Source organism: Ursus americanus, chromosome 12, assembly GCF_024610735.1.
Source record: "Ursus americanus isolate L20-20 chromosome 12, mUrsAme1.1.p, whole genome shotgun sequence".
In the NCBI taxonomy this organism is placed as follows: domain Eukaryota; kingdom Metazoa; phylum Chordata; class Mammalia; order Carnivora; family Ursidae; genus Ursus; species Ursus americanus.
In genome coordinates this window covers 41,060,353-41,086,329 of record NC_142138.1, presented here as the reverse complement: position 1 = coordinate 41,086,329, position 25,977 = coordinate 41,060,353, and the positions used below count along the sequence as shown (strand labels likewise).

Genomic DNA, 25,977 nt, shown 5'->3' with positions numbered 1-25,977 from the left:
ACAATATTGCCAGTTGATCAGTATTTGTTAAAATCATGGAAAATCTACAACGATGGAGTAGCATTTGGACTCTACATAACACTTGACTTTATATATGTCTTCCTTTTATATTGATTAATTCATCATAATCTATTTGGGATACAAATACTACATTTGTTGTGTTTTTTTTTTAATTTTAGCATTTTTCCAAGTAGTCATGCAAAAGTGGATTAAGTCCAGCAAATAATTTGAAGATTTCTGTGACGTTTGAAGAATCTCACTCTTTATCATGATGTCCAGTAGAGCAAACCTCATTCTAAATGTAATAATTGCAACAATTCATTCAAAATAATAGTGACGTTTCTTCAAGACATTAGTAAATACTTTTATATTTGATTTACATTGAATTCAAGTAAATTCAAAGCTTTTTATGTTCTGTGGAGTCTTCATCAAATTTTGAGGGTTCTTTTTTTTAACTCAGTTTGGAAACTACATATCGTAAGTATTATCTGTCCTGGCGAAAATTATTCACTAACTGAACAATATATACAAACTTTTAGTTCTGGAATAGACTAGCTATGATCTCATAATAGTTTGAATAATTTTTAAAATTTGAATACTGTTTATTAGCTCAGGGACAAATACAGGTCTAAGTAGTCCCAAAAGAATAACTCCAGTCCCTCACCTTAAAAGCTTAAAGAATGGCACCAAAGGATGCCACAATCTTGATTCAAACTACCATCATTTTGTAATAAAGGAGATAGATGTATGGATAAGAGCTATCAACTACTCATTTCTTATAGCTACATGTCTATTTAACATTTGCAATGACCGGTCTAAAATGTCTGTTCAGACATTCGATGGTCCCTTCCAAGAAGAGGTGGGAGGCAGAATTTCAGCTTTTTACAGCAGCAACTCCCAAAAAAGTACATGACCTAAGGAGATAATAAGGTTCTGGAAGATCATTTTTTTTGTTGTTGTTAGGAAATACACACTGGATTATTTAGGACTAAAGAGGCATTATGTCTATAACTAATTCTCAAATAGTTCAGAGAAAGAAGGAAGCACATGTGGTAAAATAACCTTTAGGAAATTGGGTAAATTTCTTCTTTCTTTTACCAGGTTTGTGAGGAATTTTATCAGTAATCCAATTTCTTTACTTGTCTACTTTGGTGCATTCAGATGAGCTATTTCTTCTTGAGACAGTTTAAGTAATTTGTGTCTTTCTGGGTACTCATCCATTTTCCTTTTCTTTTCTTTTTTTAAAGATTATTTATTTATTTATTTGAGAGAGAGCACGAGTGAGCAGGGTCAAGAGCATAGGGAGAAGGACAAGCAAACTCTGCCGTGAGTGCAGAATCCAACGCAGGGCTCAATCTCACAACCCTGAGACCATGACCTGAGCCAAAATTGAGAATTGGCCACTTAATCCCCTGAGCTACTCAGGGCCAACCACATATAAACATAGATATAAATAGATAGAGATGTAGATCTTCTCTAAGGCTGAAATTTGGGCTAACTTAGCTCCGGCAAGATATAGAACTGTTACTCCTATACTCCTACTCTCTCCTCTTTCTTTTTGTGCTACTAATCTTATATATATTACATATTACATCTACATCTCTTACAAGCCCAACAATACATTGCTGTAATTATTGATTTATATAATTGTGTGTCTTTTAGAGAAGCTGAAGGAGAAAGAATAAATGTATAGAACTTGTTATATTAACTTTCTTACTTACAATTTCTGGTTCTCTTTATTTATTCCCATGAATTCAAGTCAATGTCTGCTGTTATATCTTTATTCCAATAAGCTTTGCACTCATGTAGCTCCTTTGTTCTGTTGTTAACATATTGCATTTATATATGCTATAGGCCTGTGATACAATTATATACATATGTTTTATACAATTGCTTTTTAAGTCAGCTGAGAAAACAGAAATAATATGCATTTATTTTGCCTTTCAGAATTACATATTCCCTCACTGGTGTTGTTAGTTTTCCCATTCGGGGTCACTTGCTTCCTGCCTGAAAATCTTCTGTTAGTATTTCTTATAATGTCAATCTGCTAGCACTAAATTTTCGTTAAGTCTTTAGGCTTGAACTGCCCCCCACACTCCCATTTCAAATCAAGTCAGTCCCTTTGGGGAGAGCTTCAGAGTGCTGTGTGTTTATGGACTGCCTCTTTCCTTGGACAAAAATCTCCACTGGGCAGGGATGGTAGCCTCAGGTGTTTTTCACTTGCCTTTCCCGAGCATGGAAACTCCACCCTACAAATGAACCAGAGTGAGGGTGGTCAGGCCAGGTGTTCTCAGCCTGCCACGTCTGGGCTAATACCTCCACTCTAAAAGCAGGACTGGGTGGAGACTGGGAACCCCCCAGCCTCTGGTCACACTAAGCAGGAATTTAGTCTCTGCAACGCAGCATTGGAGGGGATGAGAAATACCAATGACCTGACCTTTCCAGTGAGATACCTTGTCTCTGTTGGAAGATGAGGGAGAAGCAAGCCATGTCTTGTTTGCCATACCCACCAGGAGTGGAGCTTTTGTCAAACTGAACTGGGAATGAGGAGGGAATGTGTCCTGGCTCAAGTGCCATCGACTTTCAGCTTTTCCCACCACAGTTGTAGGAGATCTTCCTGAATAAATGTTCCATTGTATGAAGTGTGACCTTAGGACAACTTGCAGATATTTTATTTTTTAATTTTTTTAAGAGAGAGAGAGCGCACGCGTGCGCACACACACACACAGCACAAGTGGGGGGAGGGGCAGAGGGAGAGTCTCAAGCAGGTTCCAAGCTCAGTGCTGAGCCAGATGCAGGACTCCATCTCAAGACTACAAGATCATGACTTGAGCCAAAACCAAGAGTCGGACACTTAACTGACTGAGCCACCCAGGCGTCCCACAGAAATTTTAAATAGTTCAAATTATTTGACAGAAGAATGATGTTTCTGGAAAAAAAAAAGTTAAATGATTTTAAAGTAGCTTTAATAATGATGAAGCTAAATGTTAAAAAAGGATGGGAAGAGTTTGAATAAAATTATTTTATAAAATATGAGTAAGAAACAATATATCTGTATTACGAATACATGTAATATGGAATTTTAAACGTGTAATGAAATTAACAAGTCCTTTACATAAGCATTTTACTATTTTTTTCTATACTTCAAAAAGTTTATATATTCAAATTGGCAAAAGTATGGGGTTTCTATCATAGTTGGGGTCATTTTATATTTAGTCACATGGTAGCTATTGAACTTCTACTCTTTGCCAAGCCCTATTGTAGGTGCTATGAATACATGAGTTACCTGCTTTTATGAACTTGAATTTCAGGTAGTCATAAGGGGGAAAAAAAATCAAGGTGATGTGATGGGAGACTGGCAAAGGGCTCACAGGAGACCAGTAGAATAGAAGGAGACCAATCTTGAGAAGACCAAGGATAAGAAAGTTTCAGATCTGCAAAATTTCTGTACCCAGACCATTAAGGCAGAAAGAAACTGGGTGTGTACCAGCAACAGAAAGATCCAGGGAAGTCATACTTTTCAAAACAAATTGAAGTGCTACTTACTCAGGGACATTTGGAAAGATAATGCAAAAAGGGGCAAGAAAAGAAAGCATTCAATTCTATTTGTTAAATTTCTCACACTGGCTTCTAGGTGTAGAGAATACCTGGGATCAGCAGAGAACCTGGTAAACTTCTCCCTTTCTTCTCATTTTCCTATTCCTTCCTTTCAGAAACAATGTGGAGGAGGAGGAAAAGCAGAGTTTAAAGGTAAAAATAGTTTAAAATTTGATTCCCATGCTTGTGACTTGCTTAATGGATATGGATGGGCATATTATTTACCCTCCATCAAGCCTCCTTGTTTTCACTGTAAGATGAAGACAGTGTCACTTATTTTGCATGATTGTAATCAGGAATGAATTAGACATGTAACACACACAGAGAACAATCAAGAGGCAAAGCAGTTACTTCTATTGCTATTCACTCAGAAAACCTAGAAAGGCAGTAGAGTGAAGTAGCTTAACAAGAGGGGACAAGGATGGTTCAGTTCAGATTACTTATAGTGCTGTGATTTGGGTTAAGACATTCAACCTTTTTGTGCCTTGGTTTCCATAAAATCGTGGGGAAATGCTTAGCCCGAGATACAAGTTATGAAACCCATGTACAGCAGTCAGCATAGAGCCTGGAGCATGTGTGCAATACATGGAGACCCTTCCTAACTGCGCACTGGGGATTAGTGCCAGATGCTCGGTGTTTGTGAGTGTGTGAGGCATGTCCTTTTCCTCACTTACTGTATATGACAGGCCAGGTCCACTGTAAGTATGTTCATTACTTAAGAAAATTAGACCTAAAAATTAACATGATTGCTTCCTCATTCTGGGTTTCTCAAACTGAACCCCAACTCTGAGATCCATTTCATTATATTCAAATATCTGGTAGACTTTTTTTTAAAATCAGCATATACTCTCTAAAATGTCTTCCAAAGAAATGTGAAGGTTCTGGTTGAGAAATTGTGTTAACCCCATCTACCCTCCCACTGGCTTAGCTTCCAGTAATTCCTTTTATGGTCATTGAGTTTATTGCTTTGTGTTCAGTACTTTCATTTTCATATTACTATAAGTCTGTGACAGTGGTTGCTTTACTTCTATTTTGTCTTCAAAGGAAATCTGGAAAGTCCAATGACATTGGACAGGTGAAATAAAAGATCCATGAGCCAGTGAGAGACGGAGAAGTAACAGAAACCACTCCACCTAACTGAGAAGAAAAAAACGAGGTAAGAACTCCACTTTCTCACCAAAGCAGCTTTCTCTTCAGCTTTAAAGATGCTCTGCTCTGGGAAACAGAGCTCATGATAGGATTGGGGCAGGGATGGGAAGGGATTTATAAGGGTCGGTTTTCTTAAAAAGTGGCCAGCATCAGGAGAGGCTGCAGGTGAGCCTGCTGTGGGACACCAGGTCAGATGATGAGATAGTGGAGTCACCAGGTGGTAGCATGTTCCTACCTGTTCTGCACTGTGCTTGTGCAGAATTAGGCACCAGGAGACATAGGTCTAACTGAAGTTTGAAATGCACTGGGATTGTCTTTCTCTTTGCTGACTGTCTGTGTTGACTGGGGACACAATTAAATTGCCATTGTCTTTGATGGAACTTGCTTGGTACCCATTTGACTGCAGCTAAGAAACTGAAAGGCAACTGAAATATGTTATATTCATAGAGAAGGAAAGAGTAGTCAATGAGGTGCAGTGTGAATAGCCACTGACACTGTTAAAGACAGAGAAAGAAAAACTGAAACCCAGAGTGAAAGATGAAGATTTATGAAGACACCATACTTTTTAAATCCATACTTGAACTTTGTTTCAAAGTGTATTTCTTCCTTGAGCAATAGTCCAGGTTCAGTAGATCCAATTTCTTAGTGCCAACTTACTCCTTACCCCTTACAAGTAGAATCTGCAGCCTTATTTTACTAAAAGTTTCCTCCTTAAAGAATCAACATTTTTGTTTGTCTTGACCTCTCCGTGCTTGCAAGCAGTTCCAATCTTACCTTCTGGGAACTCCTGCCCTGAATTCCTTGGCTTGGCACGATCTTTATTCATCATCCCCTTGTCTGGCAGCTCTCTCTCCTTTTCAGTTTCTCTTCCTCCTTCCCCTCATCTCTCATTCCTCGTCCCCTCCCCTTCCCCTTCTCTTACTGCTTCTCCTTCTCTACCAAATAGAAGAGTAAAACAAAACGGAAAACTTACAAGTGTATGGCTGAAAATACAAATATTTTCTTTGAACAACTTCCCCTCTACCTCTCCTGATCTACCTCCTGATTTTTTAAATTTTTTTTCAGTTTCAGGTGTACAATATAATGATTCAACAATTCTGCACATTACTCAGTGCTCATCACAAGAAGCACACCCTTAATTCCTTTCACATATTTCACCCAACCCCCCACCCACCTCACTTTTGGCAACCTCTAGTTTGTTCTGTATATTTAAGAGTTTGTTTTTAGTTTGTTTTTCTCTTTTTTGCTTTGTTTGTTTGCTTTGTTTATTAAATTAATTCCACATATGAGTGAAATCATATAGTATTTGTCTTTCTCTGGTTTATTTCACTTAGTATAATACTCTCTAGATCCACGCATGTTGTTGGAAATGGCAAAATCTTATTCTTTTTTATGGCTAAGTAGTATTCCATCACATTAAAGGCATAATATATATTATATATAATAAAGACAATTATAATATAAATACAAATATATATATACATACTACTTTCTCTTCATCCACTTTATCTACTCATCTACAGATGGATACTTGGGTTGCTTCCGTATCTTGGCTATTTTAAATAATGCTGCAATAAACATAGGGTTGCATATATCTTTTCAAATTAGTGTTTTTGTTTTCTTTGGGTAAATACCCAGTGGTGGAATTACTGAATCATATGGTAGTTCTATTTTTAATTTTTGAGGGACATCCATCCTGTTTTCCACAGCAGTTGCACCAGTTTGCATTCCCACCAACAGTGCACCAGGAATCCTTTTCTCCACATCCTCACCAACACTTATTTCTTGAGTTTTTTATTTTAGCCATTCTGACACATATAAGGTGATATCTCATTGTGGTTTTGATTTGCATTTCCTTGATGATGAGTGATGTTGATAAGAATCTTTTCATGTGTCTGTCGGCCATCGGTATGTCTTCTTTGGAAAAATGTCTGTTCATGTCTTCTACCCATTTTTAATTGGATTATTGGTTTTTGGGTGTTGAATTATATAAGTTCTTTATATATTTTGGATATTAACTCCTTATCAGATATGTCATTTGCAAATATCTTCTCTGATTAGTAGGTTATTTTTTTGTTTTCTTGATGGCTTCCTTCACTGTGCAAAAGCTTCTTATTTTGATGTAGTCCCAATAGTTTATTTTGCTTTTGTTTCACTTGCCTCTGGAGAAAATGTTTCTATGGCTGATGGCAAAGAAATTACTGCCTATGTTTTCTCCTAGGAATTTTGTGGTTTCATGTCTCACATTTAGGTCTTTAATCCATTTTGAGTTTATTTTTGTGTATGGTATAAGAAAATGGTCCAGTTTCATTTTCTTTTGCATGTACTGTCCTGTTTTCCTAACACCATTTGTTGAAGAAACTTCTCCCCATTGCATATTCTTTTTCTTTTCAAGGTTTATTTATTTATTTGAGAGAAAGAGAGAGAGTGCGCACACGTGAGTGGGGGGAGGGGCAGAGGGAGAGATTGAGAGAGAATCCCAAGCAGACTCCATGCCCAGCCTGGAGCCTGATGCAGGGCTCAAACCCACAACCCCAAGATCACAACCTGAGCTTAAACCAAGAGCTGGACGCTCAACTGACTGAGCCACCCAGGCACCCCTCCCATTGCATATTCTTGCCTACTTTGTTGTAGATCAATTGAGCATAAAAGCATGAGTTTATTTCTGGACTCTATTCTGTTCGATTGATCTATGTGTCTCTTCTTGTGCCTGTACCATACTGTTTTGATTACTACAGCTTTATAGTATATCTTGAAATCCAAGATTCTGATATCTCCAGTTTTGTTCTTCTTTCTCAAAATTACCTTGGCTATTTGTAGCTCCATACAAATTTTAGGATTGTTTGTTCTGCTTCTGTGAAAAATGCTATTGGTATTTTGATAGAAATTACATTAAATCTGTAAATTTCTTTAGGTAGTATGGACATTTAAACAATATCCGTTCTCCCAATCAATGAACATGGAATATCTTTCCATTTGTTTGTCTCACTGAGATCCTCCACTCTTTTCTCAAGTCCAATAAGTATCTTTATCATCATTATTTTGAATTTCCTGTCAGACATATTGCTTATCTCCATTTCTTTTAGTTTTTGCTGTTATTTTGTCTTGTTCTTTCATCTGAGACATACTCCTCTGTCTCCTCATTTTGTCTAACTCTCTGTGTTTGTTTCTATGTATTAAGAAAGTCAGCTATGTCTCCTGACCTTAAAAGTAGTGGCCTAATGAAGAAGAGGTCCTGTAGTGTCCTGTAGTACAATTGCCCCTGTCCACTAGAACTTGGCTCTTCAGGGGTGTCTCCTATGTGTGTTGTGTGAGCTCTATTACTGTGGTTGAGCCATGCTTGTCTTCAGTGAGCTGTTTGCAATGGCTCTCTTTGCCTGCTGTGAGCAGTTTGCTCACTGTCTGTTCAGGGCCCAGTCTGGGGCAGGCTTGGGCTTATAGTTAGGTCAGACCAGATGGCCGCCCTCAGCCTCCTTGCCAGAATTGTGGTTGCACTGAACTGCAGTGTGCTCTTCCTGCATTGTCCTCTGAGAGGCTTTCATTGGTGAGCAGGACCTGCAGTCAGACCAGATGTCTGACTCCCAGTCTCTCAGTTGAGGTTGTAGTGGCCCCAAACTACAGGGCTCTCTCTTTGTGCTGCCCCCTGTGAGGTTTTTGTTGGTTGGCAGAGCCAGCAGTCAGATCAGACCATTGAGGCTGCAGTTAAACTGGAGTGTGTATGGTTGTCTTCAGACACTTTGGAGTGGTGCTGGCAACTATCAGGGCTGCTCGAAGGATGAGACCTGACCAAAGCACTTTGGAGGCTGGGGTGCCTGGGTGGTTCAGTTATTAAGCGTCTGCCTTTGGCTCAGGGTGTGATCCCAAGGTCCTGGGATCGAGCCCCACATCGGACTCCATGCTCCGCTGGGAGCCTGCTTCTTCCTCTTTCTCTCCCACTCCCCCTGCTTATGTTCCCTCTCTCGCTAGCTGTCTCTTTCTGTCAAATAAATAAATAAAATCTTAAAAAAAAAAAAACACTTTGGAGGAACTCCTCTTGAGTGGGGTGGGTTGGATGGGGGGATCTGCAGGAGAACAGGGTATGTGGTGTTAGGAAATTAGATGGTGAATGTTCACACTAGTTACTGCAGGTATCCATGTATCTAGGCTGGGGTTGGGAGAAATGGCATCCACCAGTTCTTTTGTTCTTGGAGAAGTCTCCTAAAGATCCTTGCCCTGTGCACATTCTGAGATTAGTAAATACATCTCCTCATAGACCCCAGGTACCTCTCAAACTGCTGCTTCTATGCTGTATCTTACTGGGGTTGTTTGTTATGCTGGCTCTTTAAGGATGGGGACTCAGTTTTCTATCACCCTCCAGGCTCTCTCAGAGCCATGCCTTTTAAAGTACTTGTTGTTGGGGTGCCTGGGTGGCTCAGTCAGTTATTGGTCTGCCTTCAGCTCAGGTCATGATCTCCAGGTCTTAGGATAGAGCCCCATGTCGGGTTCCCAGCACAGCAGGGAGTCTGCTTCTCCCTCTCCCTCTGCCTCTCCCCCTGCTTGTACTCTGTGTCTTTCTCTTTAATGAAAAAATAAAATCTTTAAAAATAAATAAATAAAGTTCCTGATGTTAAGCCCCACTGATTATAAGAACTCAAAAAGTTAAGCCACTCTGGTTTTCAAAGCCAAATGTAATGGGGACTTGTACTCCCAGTGCAGATCCCCCATATTGGGGTGACTGGTGTGGAGTCAGTTCTTCTCCCTTCTCTGTACTTGTGGTATACCTCCTGCTTGTGGTTAGTCTTCCATGATAGTTTCATTTCCAACCAGACGTTACCCTTGCTACTATTTCCCATGTGGCCTCCTCTCTACGATTAACTGTGGACAGTCTGTTCTGCCAGTCTTTAGTTCATTTTTGAGTTAGTGTCACTGATGTAGCTGTTATCTAGGTGTGTCCATGGGATGATGAGCTGAGTAGGATCCTCCTACTCGGCCATCTCTCCTGTGCTTCCTGATCTTTTATCCTAATTTCATAGTCTTTTGTCCACTTACATATATGTGTGTATATATATATTCACACACACATTACATGTGTATATGTATATATATGTGTATATGTGTGTATATGTGTATGCATGTATATGTGTGTATGTGTGTGTGTGTGTGTATATAAATATATTTTTTAACCACATTAAGTATTTCCAGTTGTACACTGTACCCCCATGTAGCTGGAGGCCAATATACTGTGAAGCTAATGATGTTAAGTTTAAAGGCCCTTGCTTACATAAGCCCACACCAAGGCTTTGGAAGGGCTTCTAGTCATGTGTCTCACATGGTCATATGTTTTTATAAAATTTGCGAAAGTAAGTTATATTGGTTCCACTTTTGGAATGGCAGTGTGAGAAGCTCTGTGGACCATTATTCCAGCAAAATAAGCACAACTATGGGGGAAAAAAACACTTAGAATCTCTGGGAACTGTTCAAAGGGTATACGTGAAATGATGTATGAAAGTTTATTCATAGTAAGAACTAATGAATAAATAAATCAACATTGAATTTTTTACATATAACCAGGATGTAAAATAAATCCCTTTAAATTCTATTCTATTTTCCGTCTAAAGTTTACTCTAAATTTTTTAATGCAAATCCAAAAAAAAGTTTTCCATGGTGAATTAAATGAACAATTTTGTGTATGAGAGGGACTGAATGTTCCCAAGATACTGTCATACCAATACTTTTTCAGTGGACTACTTTAACAATGTTTCTGTAACTCTCTAAAATGATACAGATATTACCCTTATCTATCTCAATGTTGACACCAAACTTTTGGCCATTTTGGGGAAATTGAGGACTCTAGCCTCTGAATGTAAAATGACCTGGTGAAATATTTGATCTACTTAGACTGGAAATTTTATTTCATCCCATCTCTTCCCTTGCAGACCAGGGAACACTCTGAACATGGCCTCAGACTGCCACATGCCGGCCCCAGTGTGCCTCATTGAGAACACTGGGGGGGAACTGGTGGCTAATCAGGAAGCTCTGGAGATCCTGTCAGCCAATAAGAATCCTCTTGTGGTGGTGGCTATTGTGGGCCTCTACCGCACAGGCAAATCCTACCTGATGAACAAGCTGGCTGGAAAGAACAAGGGTGAGTAGCACCAGCATAACTCTGCTGAGTCCCTTCTGTCCACCCACACTGCCAGCATGGAGCACGGTGATGCAAGGAAAGAAAGTTAGAAATGCAGAAGGATATTGAAAGTTATCTTTTAATCCATAGTTATGTTCTTATCTTCACTATGGTCTGAAAAAGGCAGTTCATCTCTCTTCCCACTTTGCCTTAGTTTCCCCTTTTAAAAGCATAAATTGTTCCTTTCCTAGAAAGACTAATAATGCAGTAATAAAAATAATTAGTGTACAAAATAATAAACTATAAGACATTTACTAAAACGTTCATGCAGTAAAAGCAAGTTTCCACTGATTATTAAGTGGAATGTTTAAGTCTGTATTGGCTTTTTTTTTTTTTTACCATTGTAAAATATACATAACATAAAATTTACCATTGTAACCATTTTTAAGCGTACATACAGTTCTGTGGCATTAAGTAAATTCACACCGTTATGCAACCATTGCCACCATCCATCACCATAACTTTTTCATCTTCCCCAACAGAAACTCTGTACCCATTAAACAATAACTCCCCAGCCCGTGGCAGCCACTATTCTATATTCTGTCTCTGTGAATTTGACTGCTCTAAGAATCTTATTTAAGAGAAATCAGACATTATTTGTCCTTTTGTGATTTGCCTATTTCACTTAGTGTAATGTCCTCAAAGTTTACCAATGTTGTACCATGTGTCAGAATTCACTTCCTTTTTATAAGTGAACAACTCTATATGCATACCAATTTGTCCATTCATCTGTTGAAGGACCCTTGGGTTGCTTCCACCTTTTGGTTATTATGAATAATGCTACTAAAAACATGAGGGGACAAATATCTGTTCAAGTCCCTATTTTCACTTTTTTGAGGGTATATACCCAGAAGTGGGATTGCTGAATCATATGGTAATTCTATATTTAATTTTTTTTAAAGATTTTTTATTTATTTATTCGACAGAGATAGAGACAGCCAGCGAGAGAGGGAACACAAGCAGGGGGAGTGGGAGAGGAAGAAGCAGGCTCACAGCAGAAGAGCCTGATGTGGGGCTCGATCCCAGAACGCCGGGATCACACCCTGAGCTGAAGGCAGACGCTTAACTGCTGTGCCACCCAGGCGCCCCTCTATATTTAATTTTTAAAGAAATCATCATATTGTTTTCTAAAGTAACTGTACCATTTTACATTTCCACCAGAAAAACACAAGGTTTCTAATATCCCTGCATCCTCCCCAATACTCATTACTTTCTGTTTTGATAGTGGCCATCCTAATGAGTGTGAAGTAGTATCTCATTGTGGTTTTGATTTGTTATTTCCCTAATGACTAGTGATGTTGAACATCTTTTCATTTGTTTATTCATATATATTTTTTCTTTGGAGAAATGTCTATTCAAGTCCTGTGCTTATTTAAAAAATTTTTGTTATCTCGGGGTGCCTCGGTAGCGAGGTGGCTGTCTCTCTGTCACATAAATAAATAAAATCTTTAAAAAAAAATGTTTTTTTGTTATCAGTTTCATAAGTAGAATTAGTGATTGATCAGTTGCATATAACACCTAGTGCTCATTATATCAAGTGTCCTCCTTAATACCCATCACCCATTTATCCCTTGCCTCCACACACCTCCCCTCCAACAACCCTCAGTTTGTTTCCTTAGAGTTCAGCGTCTCTTAGGATTATTCACCACAACCAAGTGGGATTTATTCCTGGGCTTTGCTCATTTTTTAATCAGGTTGTTTTTGTGTTGCATTGTAGGATTTCTAGATCCATCTGCTATTAAAACTCCAACCTCTCTTATCCCCACTCCCCCTCTCAGGCTTTTCCCTGGGCGCCTCAGTGCAGTCTCATACCAAAGGAATCTGGATGTGGTGTGTGCCTCATCCCAAGAAGCCAAACCACACCTTAGTTCTTCTGGACACTGAGGGCCTGGGAGATGTAGAGAAGGTAAGGATTAAGGAATCAATTTTGGAATAAGACCCTCATGCCTGAATATTCTCTTAACAGTATTTATTTTTTTTAATAAGAGCTTTCACTTAAATACAATGTTTTTTCATTTCTGTTTATGTGCCCTGAGACCAAGTTTAACACCAGGGGTCAGGAAAATATTCATAAGGCAGAATCCTAGATCATAGTGGTCAGTAGGTAGTATTCTAATTATTAACTATAGGCTGTATGCTAAGCCAGTTAACCCAGATACATAAAAGCAGTACAAATAAAATCAATGTCATGAGTTCAATCCTGCAGAGAACTTTAGTTAAGAATTTAGATACTGGGACACCTGGGTGGCTCAGTCGGTTAAGCGTCTGCCTTTGGCTCAGGTCATGATCCTGGGGTCCTGGGATTGAGTCTTGCATCAGGCTCCCTGCTCAGTAGCAAGTCTGCTTCTCCCGCTTCCTCTCCCTCTGTGGTCTCTCTCACTCACGCTCTCTCTCAAACAAAATCTTAAAAAAAAAAAAAAGGATTTAGCTTCTGAACTCCCATACCCTTGTGTTTAAATATAAGCCCTATCACTAACTCAGTGGCCTTGGCCAATTATTTGACTTCTTTTAACCTCAGCTTTCTAAATCTGTAAAACAGATGTGATAGATCTATTTTTGCCTCATAGTATTGTTTTGAATAAGATAAGTAATGGAAAATGTTAGGTGCATAATAATTGCTCAATAAAGTAGCTACACATATTATTACTCTTATACAAGTCAATTTTGCTGTAAAAATGAAGAGAAACCTTTAACCTTAAATTATATTTAAGGCCTTAGAATGCCCACCAACCTTGGTTATGTGTTTTGTAATTATCTTCCAGTGATCAAAAGAGGACCCAGTGAGAATCAATGTAAACTAAAAATACTAATTATAAAATGATCCAAAAGTCAAGCCCCACTAACACATTTGTTTGGGTTTGATTTTCTCATATAGGTCATTAATCTTAAAAAACAAACAAACAAAGAAACAACCCCTCTAATTAAAGGAGCATCTTTTTACTGCTGCTGATCTGGAAAGTACCAAGAGAATGAAACATAATCTCAGCCCAAATGTGTTCTCATTTCCAGGGCGACAACCAGAACGACTCCTGGATCTTTGCCCTAGCAATACTCCTGAGCAGCACCTTGGTCTACAACAGCATGGGCACCATCAACCAGCAGGCCATGGACCAGCTGCAGTATCCTTTTTGTTGTTCAAAATGGCATCAAAGTAAGAAGGGAGACTTATATTTAAAAACTAGCTGCTTCGGGGCGCCTGGGTGACGCAGTCGTTAAGCTTCTGCCTTCGGCTCAGGGCGTGATCCCAGCGTTATGGGATCGAGCCCCACATCAGGCTCCTCCACTAGGAGCCTGCTTCTTCCTCTCCCACTCCCTCTGCTTGTGTTCCCTCTCTCGCTGGCTGTCTCTCTCTCTGTCGAATAAATAAATGAAATCTTAAAAAAAAAAAAAAACAAAAACCCAGCTGCTTGACTGTGAATCCTGGGGAATGAATCAAGCACAAAAAGAGAAAACATAAGAAATAATTCAAGGGCAAGGGAAAGATCCTATGTACCCACTGAAGAATTGACACTTGGGTTAAAAACAAAGGTGAAATGAAGGTTTTAAATATATGGAACTAATATGGGATGGAGGACACTGTTCTTTTATGCCAGTTTTCCTTAGTTTGCTACTCAGCTATGTGACAGAGCTGTCAGATCGAATCAGGGCAAAATCCTCTCCTAATGCCGACGGGATTGAAGATTCAGCTGACTTTGTGAGCTTCTTTCCAGATTTTGTGTGGACACTAAGGGATTTTTCCTTAGAGTTGGAAGCAAATGGAAAAGCCATCACAGCAGATGAGTACCTGGAGAATTCACTCAAGCTTAAACAAGGTAAAAGGAAGGTACTTAGAAATAAATGGAGATGACAAAACACAAGAAACTATCATGTTTTAGTGTTCCATTTACAGTTTTCTTACATTTATAGTTTTCTATTTATTCTTAGCTAGCTATTGCTAAGAATTAATGCTTGTTTGATATATGAATTAATAAATTTGATTTTAAATTATATCCTCCTCTCTTCTAAGAATATTTTTTTTTCATCTTTTCTGTGCTATTATTAGATTGATTTTATTTCCCTGCTTAGGGCTTGTGATTAGCTAAAGAATATGGAATAAAATAGGCATTGATTGGAAGAAAATAGATTAAAGCATGAACAGTGCTCGAGTCCAAGGGTTGGCAAATTATGGTCTACAGGCAAATGATGGCCAATCCAGCCCTCCTTCTGTCTTTGTACATAAGGTTTTATTGGAATAATGCTATACCCATTCATTTATAGATTGTTTATTGCTGCTTTCATGCTGCAACAGCAGAACTGAGTACTTAGAAAAGAGACCACCTGGCTTGCAAAGCCTAAAATATTTATTGTTTGGCTCTTTACAGAAAAAGTTTGCAATGGTGTGCCTGGGTGGCTCAGTCGTTAAGCATCTGCCTTCGGCTCAGGGCATGATCCCAGGGGCTGGGGCTCCCTCCCTGCTCTGCTGGGAGCCCGCTTCTTCCTCTCCCACTATGCCTGCTTGTGTTCCCTCTCTCGCTGGCTGTCTTTCTCTCTGTCAAATAAATAAGTAAAATCTTTAAAAAAAAAAAAAAAAGAAAAGAAAAGAAAAGAATTGGGGCGCCTGGGTAGCGCAGTCGTTAAGCGTCTGCCTTCGGCTCCGGGCGTGATCCCGGAGTTCCAGGATCGAGTCCCACATCGGGCTCCTCTGCTGGGAACCTGCTTCTTCCTCTCCCACTCCCCTGCTGTGTTCCCTCTCTCGCTTGCTGTCTCTCACATAAATAAATAAAAAAATCTTAAAAAAAAAAAAAAAGAAAAGAAAAAGTTTGCAAGTCCCTATATTTGGGAAATTCCTTTTTTATCTTCCTGCAGGTACCACTCAAAGTGATCAAAACTTTAATCTGCCCCGGCTCTGTATCCGAAAGTTCTTCCCAAAGAAGAAATGCTTTATCTTTGATCGACCCACTCAGAGGAAGAAGCTAGGCCAGCTTGAGACATTGCATGATAGTGACCTGGATTCTGAGTTTGTGCAACAAGCAGCAGCCTTCTGTTCCTACATCTTTAGCAATTCCAAAACTAAAACACTTTCAGGAGGCATCAAAGTCAACGGACCTCGTGAGTCCTCTTCCCAGTCTTTTTCTTTCATTGTTAAGCCTAAAGAAGGGTAGAATTATATCCACACTGTTTCAGCTTTGAAAAATGCAAATCCTACTGCTATTACCATTTAAATTCTAGATGGCACCAACATTTCTAATAGATTTTACTAGCCAAATTGTTTTGGCTGAGAAAAGATAGGAGAGGCCAAAGGAAAAAAAAAAGCTCTATTTCTTAAAATTGCTGTAGTTAATTAGACCTGCACTGCCCAATATGGTAGCCACTATACAAGTGTGGCTATCTAAATTTAAGTGTAAATTAATTAAAATTAAATAAAATTTAAAATTCCAATTACACAGCTATATTTCAAAGGCTCATCCCTACATGGGGCTAGTAGCTGGACAACCTACTGCACAATACACACAGAACACTTCCATCATCACAGAAAGTTCTCTTGGACAACACTATGCTAGAATAAACAAAACTGAGAACTCCTTTTGATTTGTTCTATAATATTTATCAAATGCTTACCACAGACCAGGGCTGATGATAGAGACATAAATGAGAGAGGTATGGTTCCTGTCCTAATGATGCTTGGGGGTAAAGTGGTTACAAACACTCAATAAACACAGGCCCATGCTATCTATAACAGAGATTCTTGCCTTTGATGTGTATGCATATCACCTGGGCATCTTGCCAGGGAGGAGGGTCTAATTAAGTTGATAAGGCTGAGAATCTGCATTTCTAGCAAGCTTCCAGGTGATCCTGAGGACATTGACGCTGTGAGGCAAATGGGTAGTAATAGACATGATCAGAATACACAGAATAGAATGTTTCCTCATCCCACCTACAACAAGCATCCTCATTTGTTCTCAATCTGTAGGTCTAGAGAACCTGGTGCTGACCTATGTCAATGCCATCAGCAGTGGGACTCTGCCCTGCATGGAGAATGCAGTCCTGGCCTTGGCCCAGATCGAGAATGCAGCTGCCGTGCAAAAGGCCATTGCCCACTATGACCAGGCGATGAGCCAGAAGTTGCAGCTGCCCACAGAAACCCTTCAGGAGCTGCTGGACCTGCACAGGGCCTGTGAGAAAGAGGCCATCGAACTCTTCATGAGCTGTTCCTTCAAAGATGTAGACAATTTATTTCAAAAGGACTTAGGGGTAATTTTTTCTCAAGTTTATATGGACTAGGGCCTTGGAAAGCAAAGTACTACCAGAAAATGAGATGGGCATTTATTTTGAGAGAGGGAATTCCTTCTAGACTTTAAAATGGTGATAACTACTATTTGTTATTATCATAAAAAGAAGAACAAAGTTTGTTATGATAAACTCAAAGTTTTTTTTTTTTTAAGATTTTATTTATTTATTTGACAGAGAGACAGCCAGCGAGAGAGGGAACACAAGCAGGGGGAGTGGGAGAGGAAGAAGCAGGCTCATAGTGGAGGAGCCTGATGTGGGGCTTGATCCCAGAACGCCGGGATCACGCCCTGAGCCGAAGGCAGACACCCAACCGCTGTGCCACCCAGGCGCCCCGATAAACTCAAAGTTTTGAAACAATTTTCTTTCATGAATAATAATCTTCCTCAGAATTTAACTAAATGCATATAAGTAGCAATCAAGCTTCTAATCAAATCCCCACTGTTATCAGACTGATTTAATATCCTAGTCAAAAGCAAAGAAAATTGTAGTCCTGATTATCATATGCAGGCTTATGTTGAGCCACATTTATTCCATATGTAATCAATCATTGGTCCAATTTGACAAGCAGAAGTCTATCTCTTAAAGGTGTAGCAAAAAAAAAAAAAAAAAAAAAGCTAGCACTCTGCTCTTTCCAAGGAAAAAGAGACTTTAGTAAAAGTCAGGAGCAAGAGGAAGGATATGGTCCTGTTGAAGTGCCTATAACTTTTTCTAGGGTCATAGACTTATTTCTAAGAAGACTTTCCAGAAACTCCAAGGTCAAGCTAACATCTTTTCCCTGTTATTCTTTTTATTTCTTATTTTTAAATTAAAGGCCCAACTAGAAAAAAAGCAAGATGACTTTTGTAAACAGAATCTGCAAGCATCAACAAATCGTTGCTCAGATTTACTTGAGGATATTTTTGGTCCTCTAGAAGAAGCTGTGAAGCAGGGGGATTATTCTAAACCAGGAGGGTATCATCTCTTCATCCAGAAGATGCAAGAGCTAAAGAGAAAGTACCTTCAGGAACCTAGGAAGGGGATACAGGTAACCAAGATTTATCTGCTGATTCTGGAAAGCTGCTGACATCCCTCCTTGGAAGACCAACATAAGCAAGTGTAATTGCACACATTGCAAGAACAACAGCATTCATGTTTTCATTTAGTAAACATGTATAGGGAGCTTATTATACCAGATATGTCCTATGTGCTCATCCAAAAGGGTGCACTTAATTAATAATTGAGTTATTAATTGGATTTTCAGATTAACCACCAAGTTGTTATTGTAACTCACTTTACGGGGTCTTTACGCTATAAGGGACAGAAACCCAATGATGGGTCTCTTCAGCAAAAATGGTAATTCATCAATTTGGGCTACATATTCTCCCTCCACCTTTCCTTTGATCTGCTTTTTCCATGATGGCTTCCTTTTTCAGCAACTCACCCCATAGCAGACTACAGCACCAACAACTCCAAAGTTAGAGCCCTTAGTCTAAAAGAACAAAGAATCTCTTTTTCCCAGTGTCTCTATTAGTCTTCTATAAAGGATTCTGCTTAGTAGGGTGCCATGATTGGCCAGCCTGGAGTAAGTGCCCATACCTGTGGCACTTGACCAGCAGGTACACCAGGGCCAAGAGGAACAATTCCTAGAGGAAAAGATGGTGGGAAGACAATCAGGAACAAGCATTTCTAGCCATTTCCTATTACTAACTCCGTGTTCTCTGGGTCCTAAGGCCAATGAGGTTCTTCAGGAATACTTGAAGTCCAAGGAGTCTATGATTGATGCCATTCTACAGATGGACCAGACTCTCACAGAAAAGGAAAAGGAGATTGAAGGTGAGGAGCCAGTCAACAGACTAGATAGCCTCTAGAGCTCTTGAAGTTTAAATAATTTGGCTGGGTAAGCCTGTGATCCTTACATTAGGGCAAAAAGAACAAAGATGCTCCTTACTCGCTGAAGTCATTTTTGAGTAGGGCAGATGCAGTGAGCAGCAGCAAGGACAGGTAAGTGTGCAGGGAAGAAAGGGACAACATGCTTACATACATTTTTCTTCTTCTTTGTCTTCCTCACAGTGGAACGTGTGAAGGCTGAATCTGCACAGGCTGCAACAAAAATACTGGAGGAAATGCAAATAAAGAATCAGCAGATGATGGAACAGAAAGAAAGGAGCTATCAGGAACATGTGAGACAATTAACTGAGAAGATGGAGAGGGATAGAGCCCAGTTGCTGGAAGAACAAGAGAGAACTCTAGCTTTGAAACTTCAGGTATTTAATTGCATTACCTTGAAGTTTCTGTTTTTCTCTTTCTTCTCCACTGTCCTTGATCATATCTTAGTGTGGCAGTGAGAACATGATGCCTAGAGGAAGGACCTTACTTGCCACTTGTACTTTTCAGTTTCTGTCGCCTGCCTGACCTGGCCCCTGCCTCTGTCTGGTTATTAAAAGATTTTATTTGCAGTTAAGTCACGTCCAGTCCTTTATCTGTACATCCATCAACCAGTGGTGGCTGTTATCTCTAGGCATTCTGAAAAATCACTTATTTGTATCTCTTGCTTAATACTATACAAAGTATTGGGATGCTTGGGAGGCTTACTCGGTTAAGCGTCTGCCTTCAGCTCAGGTAGCAATCCCAGGGTCCTAGGATGGGAGTCCTGCATCAGGCTCCTTGCTCAGCGGGAGCCTGCTGCTCCCTCTGCCTGCTGCTCCTCCTGCTTGTGCTCACTCTCTGTCTCTCTTAAATAAATAAAATCTTTTAAAAAACAACAACAACAACAAAAACTATATGAAACAAGAACTGTTATGCCTCTATTACTTAGGAAAAGAAACAGAGGTTCAGAAAAGTTCCAATAACTGTTATAGGGTCACAGAGCTTGGTAAGATATTTGAACAGTCTTCACCCCTCAGTGGAAATGTAATCACAGAGCTAGGATGCCCAAGAGAAAGTAATGAAAATAAAGTGTAGAGAAAATGTCAAGAAGAAATTAAATATTTAAAAAATCTATGAATGTGCAAACTAGATAAAAATTAGAGATTTACTTAGTGCTACAATTTACTCAGTCTCCATTTTTCCCTTTTTAGGAACAGGCCCGTCTACTAAAAGAAGGAATCCAAAATGAGAGTAAACGACTTCATAATGAGATACAAAATCTCCAGAAGAACATGGAAAAACCAAGGAAAATATGCCTCATAAGCTGAAGACCTAAAGAATAGAGCTTTTCTGGTCACTCTTACCCAAGGCACAACTTAAGTAATTTTTAAATTTGTAAAAATATCATTACACTTGAAAGAAATTAGGTCTTGCATTTTTAAAACACTAGAAATTTGCAAAGACGGGGGGTACTATAATTAAAATCATGTCCATCTTCCTTGAAATATTGTAAGTTGTGTAACAAATTTTACCTCTCTAACAACACAGAAGGTATTTGAGCTGGTACCATTCACGAGCAGTTTATTCCTCTGGGTGACTATTAGTTGACAAATGGATACTGAGCCAAGTCTTAAGGAAAACTTTAAGAGCATGGTTGGGCATCAGTTTGGCCAAGTGTACAATGGATTTCAATGTCAGGGGCAACCATCCTACCTTTTTAGTGATGACGGTGTGCAGTTTTCTAGTGTATCACAACTGCAGTCTGAGCAGTGACGTGATCACTAGGCCCAGGGAATGGACAACCCTCCCTGATGGATTCCAAGCTGAAGCAAATCACCTTATATAGAGATCTAGAATCTCCGCAGAATTTTCATAAGAAAATGGAAGAAACCATTAGCATGAGTGGGGATTGGGTCACAAACAAATGGGCCAAAAAAGAAAACTCTCCTTTCTTGCTCAATTCACCCACATTATAACTTTAATGAGACACTTTAGGATTTTAGATAATTGACACTGGGCTGAACATAGTAACATGATGACAATTATGCATTGTGTATTTATAACAATGTATAATTCACAAAGATGGACCTTAAATGATGGCAGATAATATATCAGAAAACTGAACTAAATTATTAGATCGTTTATAATCCTATAACTTAGGCAATATTTTCCCAATTCTTAGCACTCTATACTTGGAAGTCTGCTGATTTTCCCCAAAGAAATTATAGATTGTTTTTTATGTTTTTTGACCAACAAAATAATGTTCTTGGTATTACTTAGTATATATAGGCTTTACCCTAATTTTCTAAAATCCTAGCTAAATGATTGTTTCTTAAAATGATTAAAAATTATTTTCAAGCTGAAAATAAAATGTGCTTCACTAGGATTTTACTTTTGATAGCTTTTTTTTTTCCATTTTCACCAAAAAATAGGGCTTCACTCTTCATAGCAACGGCTGGCTAACTTTTCTGCAAAAGGCCAGATGAAAATTATTCACGGCATTGTGGGCCCCACAGTTTCTGTCTCAACTGCTCAACTCTGCCATGTAGTGTGAAAGCAGTCACAGACAATTCATAAATGGATGGGCATGGCTGTGTTCCAATACACCTTTATTTTAAAAAATAGGTGGCACCCAGAAGCCATAGTTTCAAGATTATTGCTCTATTAAAACATTGGTGAAATTCTATATATCTGCCTTATGCTACTTACATTTGTAAGGGCATGTGTATTAAATTGTACGTTAAGATCTTGAAAGTATTACACAGTGTTTCAATATATTACAAGATGAGAGAAATTTAGGGAAACAGCTAATGCCATTAAATCCATATTAATAAGCCTGCGTTTTCTGATTGCATGGGATATGTTATTCCATTGAACCCCATTACGTCCCATCAAATGGTGAATGCCTCTTTCCCCAGTTGAGTATGTGCTACTAAGCAGTATTTCTTCACTTGACTGCAACTTCATAGGAGACCAGGTGAGACCCACAGCATGTGTGTAGGTATGCATACAGACGCACCGTGCTTATGTAAATAAGCTTTGCATTTTCTTTTCCAAGCTGCATTGCAACAAAGGAGTACATAAAATACATTTTTATTAACTAAAGAAACTTCATGATAAAAAGAACAACTATGCCTTCAAAACCAAATAGTGGTCTTTTTAAAAACCATTTAAAAATAAGAATATTGAAACTAAGCAAAATTCCGTAACTTCCTTCCTAGCTTGGTAGCATAAGTCTATACCAGATTTCAAATCATCTGATGTCTGGGTTAGTGCTTTTTCTATACTATCTCCAGGAACAAAATAAAGCTCTCTCCAGACAGGCATGTTGCTTTCACCGGTGGTCCTCAATCCAACTGTGAATTAAAACCAATTTGCTAAATATAAAGATTCCCTGACCCCTATGCTTCCCTTGACCTTCTGATACAGTAGATCTGAGATGGGTCATTGGATGATACAATAACAAGAAAAAGATAATTCAAGCCTGCAAGCTTTCAGTCTGCCAAAGTTAGGACATGTTAGGACCTATTTTTGCTGACTCTTATGGTGTTCTTGTGTCAAAATTCTTTTTAACCTAGAGAAGTATATTTTCTCTTGTTCAAATGTCAGGATGTTACTTTTTCCTTCTGTGGGTTTAGTGAAAGGATATATAAGATTCCCTGATTTAGAGAAAGGGAACACACAGAACACTGAGATCCTGACAAAACAGCAAAGCTCCCTCAGTGAAAAGCTGTCCTCCAAAGTCAAAAACCAATTAGGGCGGGAGTCGCGCGCTCCATAGGCTTCTCAGTCCAAAGGCAAGGACTTTTTCATCTGATGAGCAGGGCGGGGCGATGGTGGCTGGGCTGGCTCAGGGCCTGGGGGAGCGGAAGGGGCCATCGAGGAGCGCTGCGTCAAGGTCTCCAGCCCGCCCTTCAGCGTGGAGGTGCTCATGTAGGACAAGAAGCCACCCAAGGAGGTGTCCCCGCTGCCAGCCAGCCGAAAGCGGCTCTGCCAGGACCACCCTGCGGCCAAGGCTGCTGCCCGGACCCGGCGCCCGGGAAGCTCACAGCCCAGGGCCGCTGGGCCACTAGGCAAGCCCTTCTGATGAGGGAACAGAAGACAAGCTGAAGACAAAGCAGAAACTGACACCCCGCAACCCCCCCCTCCATGGGATGTATGTGACATTCCTCAGGCACTCCTGGCTGCCCTAAAGGACAAAGAAATAGTTAACCTATAGATACCACAATCCTGTAAGACTTAAGTCTCCCTCAGTTTACAAATGTCTTTAGCAGTTTACAAGAACAAAGCATTTCTATCAATAACCTAGCTTCTGGAAGGGAATGTAGATACAATTAAATGTCCTTATAATCTGCAGCCTCCAGGAAGTGCCCAACTATCTTAATGTTAATGCCTTGCTAGAGGGAGAAACAACCTTAACTTGACAATGGCAAGGCCTCCGGTATCTTGTGAATCTTCTTTAACATATGAAAGTACTTTCTCAACCTCCCTTTTTCCTTACCTCCCCCAACCTCGTGGTACAAAATCAGCCACCCCTCATGACCCCAGTGCAGCAGGTCTTTCTGCCCACGGGTCCTGTCCCTGTGCTTTAATACACCACCAATTTTGCACCAAAGACGCCTTAAGAATTCTTTCTTGGTCGTCGGCTCTGGACTCAACCCCACTGAACCTCACATGTATTCCGTGTCCTCATCACTTCGACACTGCCTCAGTCAAGTCGGAAAACTCAGAAGTCAGGGCCACGTGCATGCAGAAACCCGGCAGATACTCTCCGCCGCCAAGACACATGCGCCCCACCCCCTGCCCCCTGCGGAAGCACCAGACCAATCTGAAGTCCTGAACACCCTTTATCACGTCCCAGCTCCTCGCTCTGGAGCGCAAGTTCCACCGGAAACAGTACCTCTCCATTGGAGAGCATGCAGAGTTCTCCAGCTCTCTGAACCTCCCAGCGACCCAGGTCAAATCTGGTTCCAGAACTGAAGGGCCAAGGCGAAAAGACTGCAGGAGGCAGAACTAGAAAAGCTGCAGATGGCTGCACAACCTATGCTGCCCTCTGGCTTCAGCCTCCTTTTGCCCATCAGTTCACCCCTGCAAGCAGCATCCATATACAGAGCGTCCTACTGATGACGTTGGGGAATATACGTGAGGTTCAGTGGGGTGGGGTCTGGAGCCGAGGACCAAGAAAGAATTCTTGAGGCATCTTTGGTGCAAAGTGATGGTTTATTAAAGCACGGGGACAGGACCCATGGGCAGAAAGAGCTGCTGCCCCAGGTTGTGAGGGGTGGCTGATTATATACCCTCAAGTTGGGAGGGGGTTAGGGATAGCCTAATTCTCTAAGGAATTTTGGAAGCAAGGTTTCCAGGACCTTGAGGGGGCTAGTTATTGTTGGGGAAAGGTCATTTATTACCGTCTAATAAAACCTTAGTCATGAGACCCTTCAGATGTGTATCCCTGGGCCATATGCTTGGGGGATGATTGCCAACACATCTCTTGGGGGGGAGGTTAGAGATAAAGGAAGTTTCCAAAGGAAGTTTTATACATTAAAGTAGACTTACGGGATCTTGGTGGAGGTAGGGGGTCAGGCTAGGACTGCCTTTGGCCCTTAGCAAAGTATTAACATTGAGGCAGAGTTCCTGGAGGAATGTCCCCTGCCTGTTTCCAGGACTTGGCAATGGGCTGTAGGTAGTAAGGAAATTTAACTGTCTGCATACATTCCCTTCTGGAAGCTAGGTTACTGATAGCTTTGTTCTTGTAAACTGCTAAGACATTTGTAAACCGAAGTAGACTCAAGTCTTGCAAGATTGTGGTATCTATAGGTTAACTGTTTCTTTGTCCTTTAGGGCAGCCAGGAGTGCCCGAGGAATGTTGTATACATCCCAGGGGGAGGGGGTTGCATGGTGTCAGCTTCTGCTTTGTCCTCGGCTTGCCTTCTGTTCCCTCATCACTACCCTTTCCCTACACCTGTGCTTCCCATACTGCCCTTCGGATGCTATGCGACTCCAGTCGAATAGGGCATGGACCATCTCTCCTAAGGAAGACCAGCTCCATAGACTCCATGATGGATGTTTGTTTAAATGGGTCCCCCCTCCTCTCCAAAAGGTAGAACCAAGCCCATACTCCAGCTCTGCAAACCTTGCATGTGTCACCCTAAACGGGTAGGCCCACAGGGCCACATAGTTCGAATTTGTTCTTTAGGCTGGAGGCACCAAGCCCCATTTTCTTGGTGTGATCTTCTAGATGCCCCTTTCTCCTTTCACAATGATTGGCTCTGATGGTTTTTATGTATAAATATATATATAATAAAATATAATGACATTTTTATACAGCAGACATAAAAATTCAGATTATTTTGAAAGGCAAAATTTATATGCACACACTATACTTTTTTCTATATATCACCTTCCTAAAAGAGACTGCTTAAGTCCATTTGTTTTTTCTTATAGGAGAGACCAATTATTTGATAAAATTGCTGACATCTGGTGATTCTGATGGGATGATTGACTTTTGCTTATGGAGAACAAAGGTTAGAACTAGGCATGATGCTTAGGAAGTAGATATGCACAGATTCCTCAAAATGATGAGGACACATCATCATAATTTGCATTTTTACATGGTTAACTCATTAGGTACTACCATATTTGGCCCTATATTTTTCCCTCTGTCCACATTGTTACAGGCTGTTGAAGTGTGTTTTGTTTTGTTTTTGTTTTTTTGGCAAGATCACTAAAAGGGGGATGAGAGGAATCCTGAGAATTGGGGTAAGGAAGTACTTCCTAATTACTCTCAATGCTGCTGCTCAACTCCATTTCAGGTAATTGGAGAGTAAAAAGTTAAAGCACGTTGGGGGAATTGATGGTTTCTGTGAAATACTAGGTACGAGTCAGTCCTCACACATTGCAAAGGTGATGAGGGGTGGGGAGTGTAGTTAATTCTCTGCTTAAAATATATATAT

At 40.1% G+C, this 25,977-nt stretch overlaps 1 protein-coding gene and 1 pseudogene across 1 annotated transcript; both read left to right on the top strand.

Annotated features, from left to right (window-relative positions):
* Positions 1-4,588: 4,588 nt before the first annotated feature.
* Positions 4,589-21,414, top strand: LOC123795239 (guanylate-binding protein 1-like). The gene is made up of 11 exons (XM_045801841.2): positions 4,589-4,753; positions 10,662-10,870; positions 12,688-12,815; positions 13,919-14,028; positions 14,525-14,721; positions 15,755-15,997; positions 16,860-17,140; positions 17,991-18,203; positions 18,889-18,991; positions 19,229-19,422; positions 20,236-21,414. Exons 2-11 carry the CDS (start codon positions 10,681-10,683, stop codon positions 20,350-20,352), a joined length of 1,776 nt encoding a protein of 591 aa, XP_045657797.2. The 5' UTR covers positions 4,589-4,753; positions 10,662-10,680; the 3' UTR covers positions 20,353-21,414.
* Positions 21,415-21,926: 512 nt separating this feature from the next.
* Positions 21,927-25,057, top strand: LOC123794900 (homeobox protein MSX-2-like; annotated as a pseudogene).
* Positions 25,058-25,977: the final 920 nt, after the last annotated feature.

Excerpts from the sequence above, each read along its gene's own strand:
- LOC123795239 (XM_045801841.2), top strand. The coding sequence starts at position 10,681 with ATGGCCTCAGACTGCCACATGCCGGCCCCAGTGTGCCTCATTGAGAAC. Across the intron at positions 14,029-14,524 it reads CAGGCCATGGACCAGCTGCA|CTATGTGACAGAGCTGTCAG; the intron begins GTATCCTTTTTG and ends TTTGCTACTCAG. Across the intron at positions 14,722-15,754 it reads TTCACTCAAGCTTAAACAAG|GTACCACTCAAAGTGATCAA; the intron begins GTAAAAGGAAGG and ends ATCTTCCTGCAG.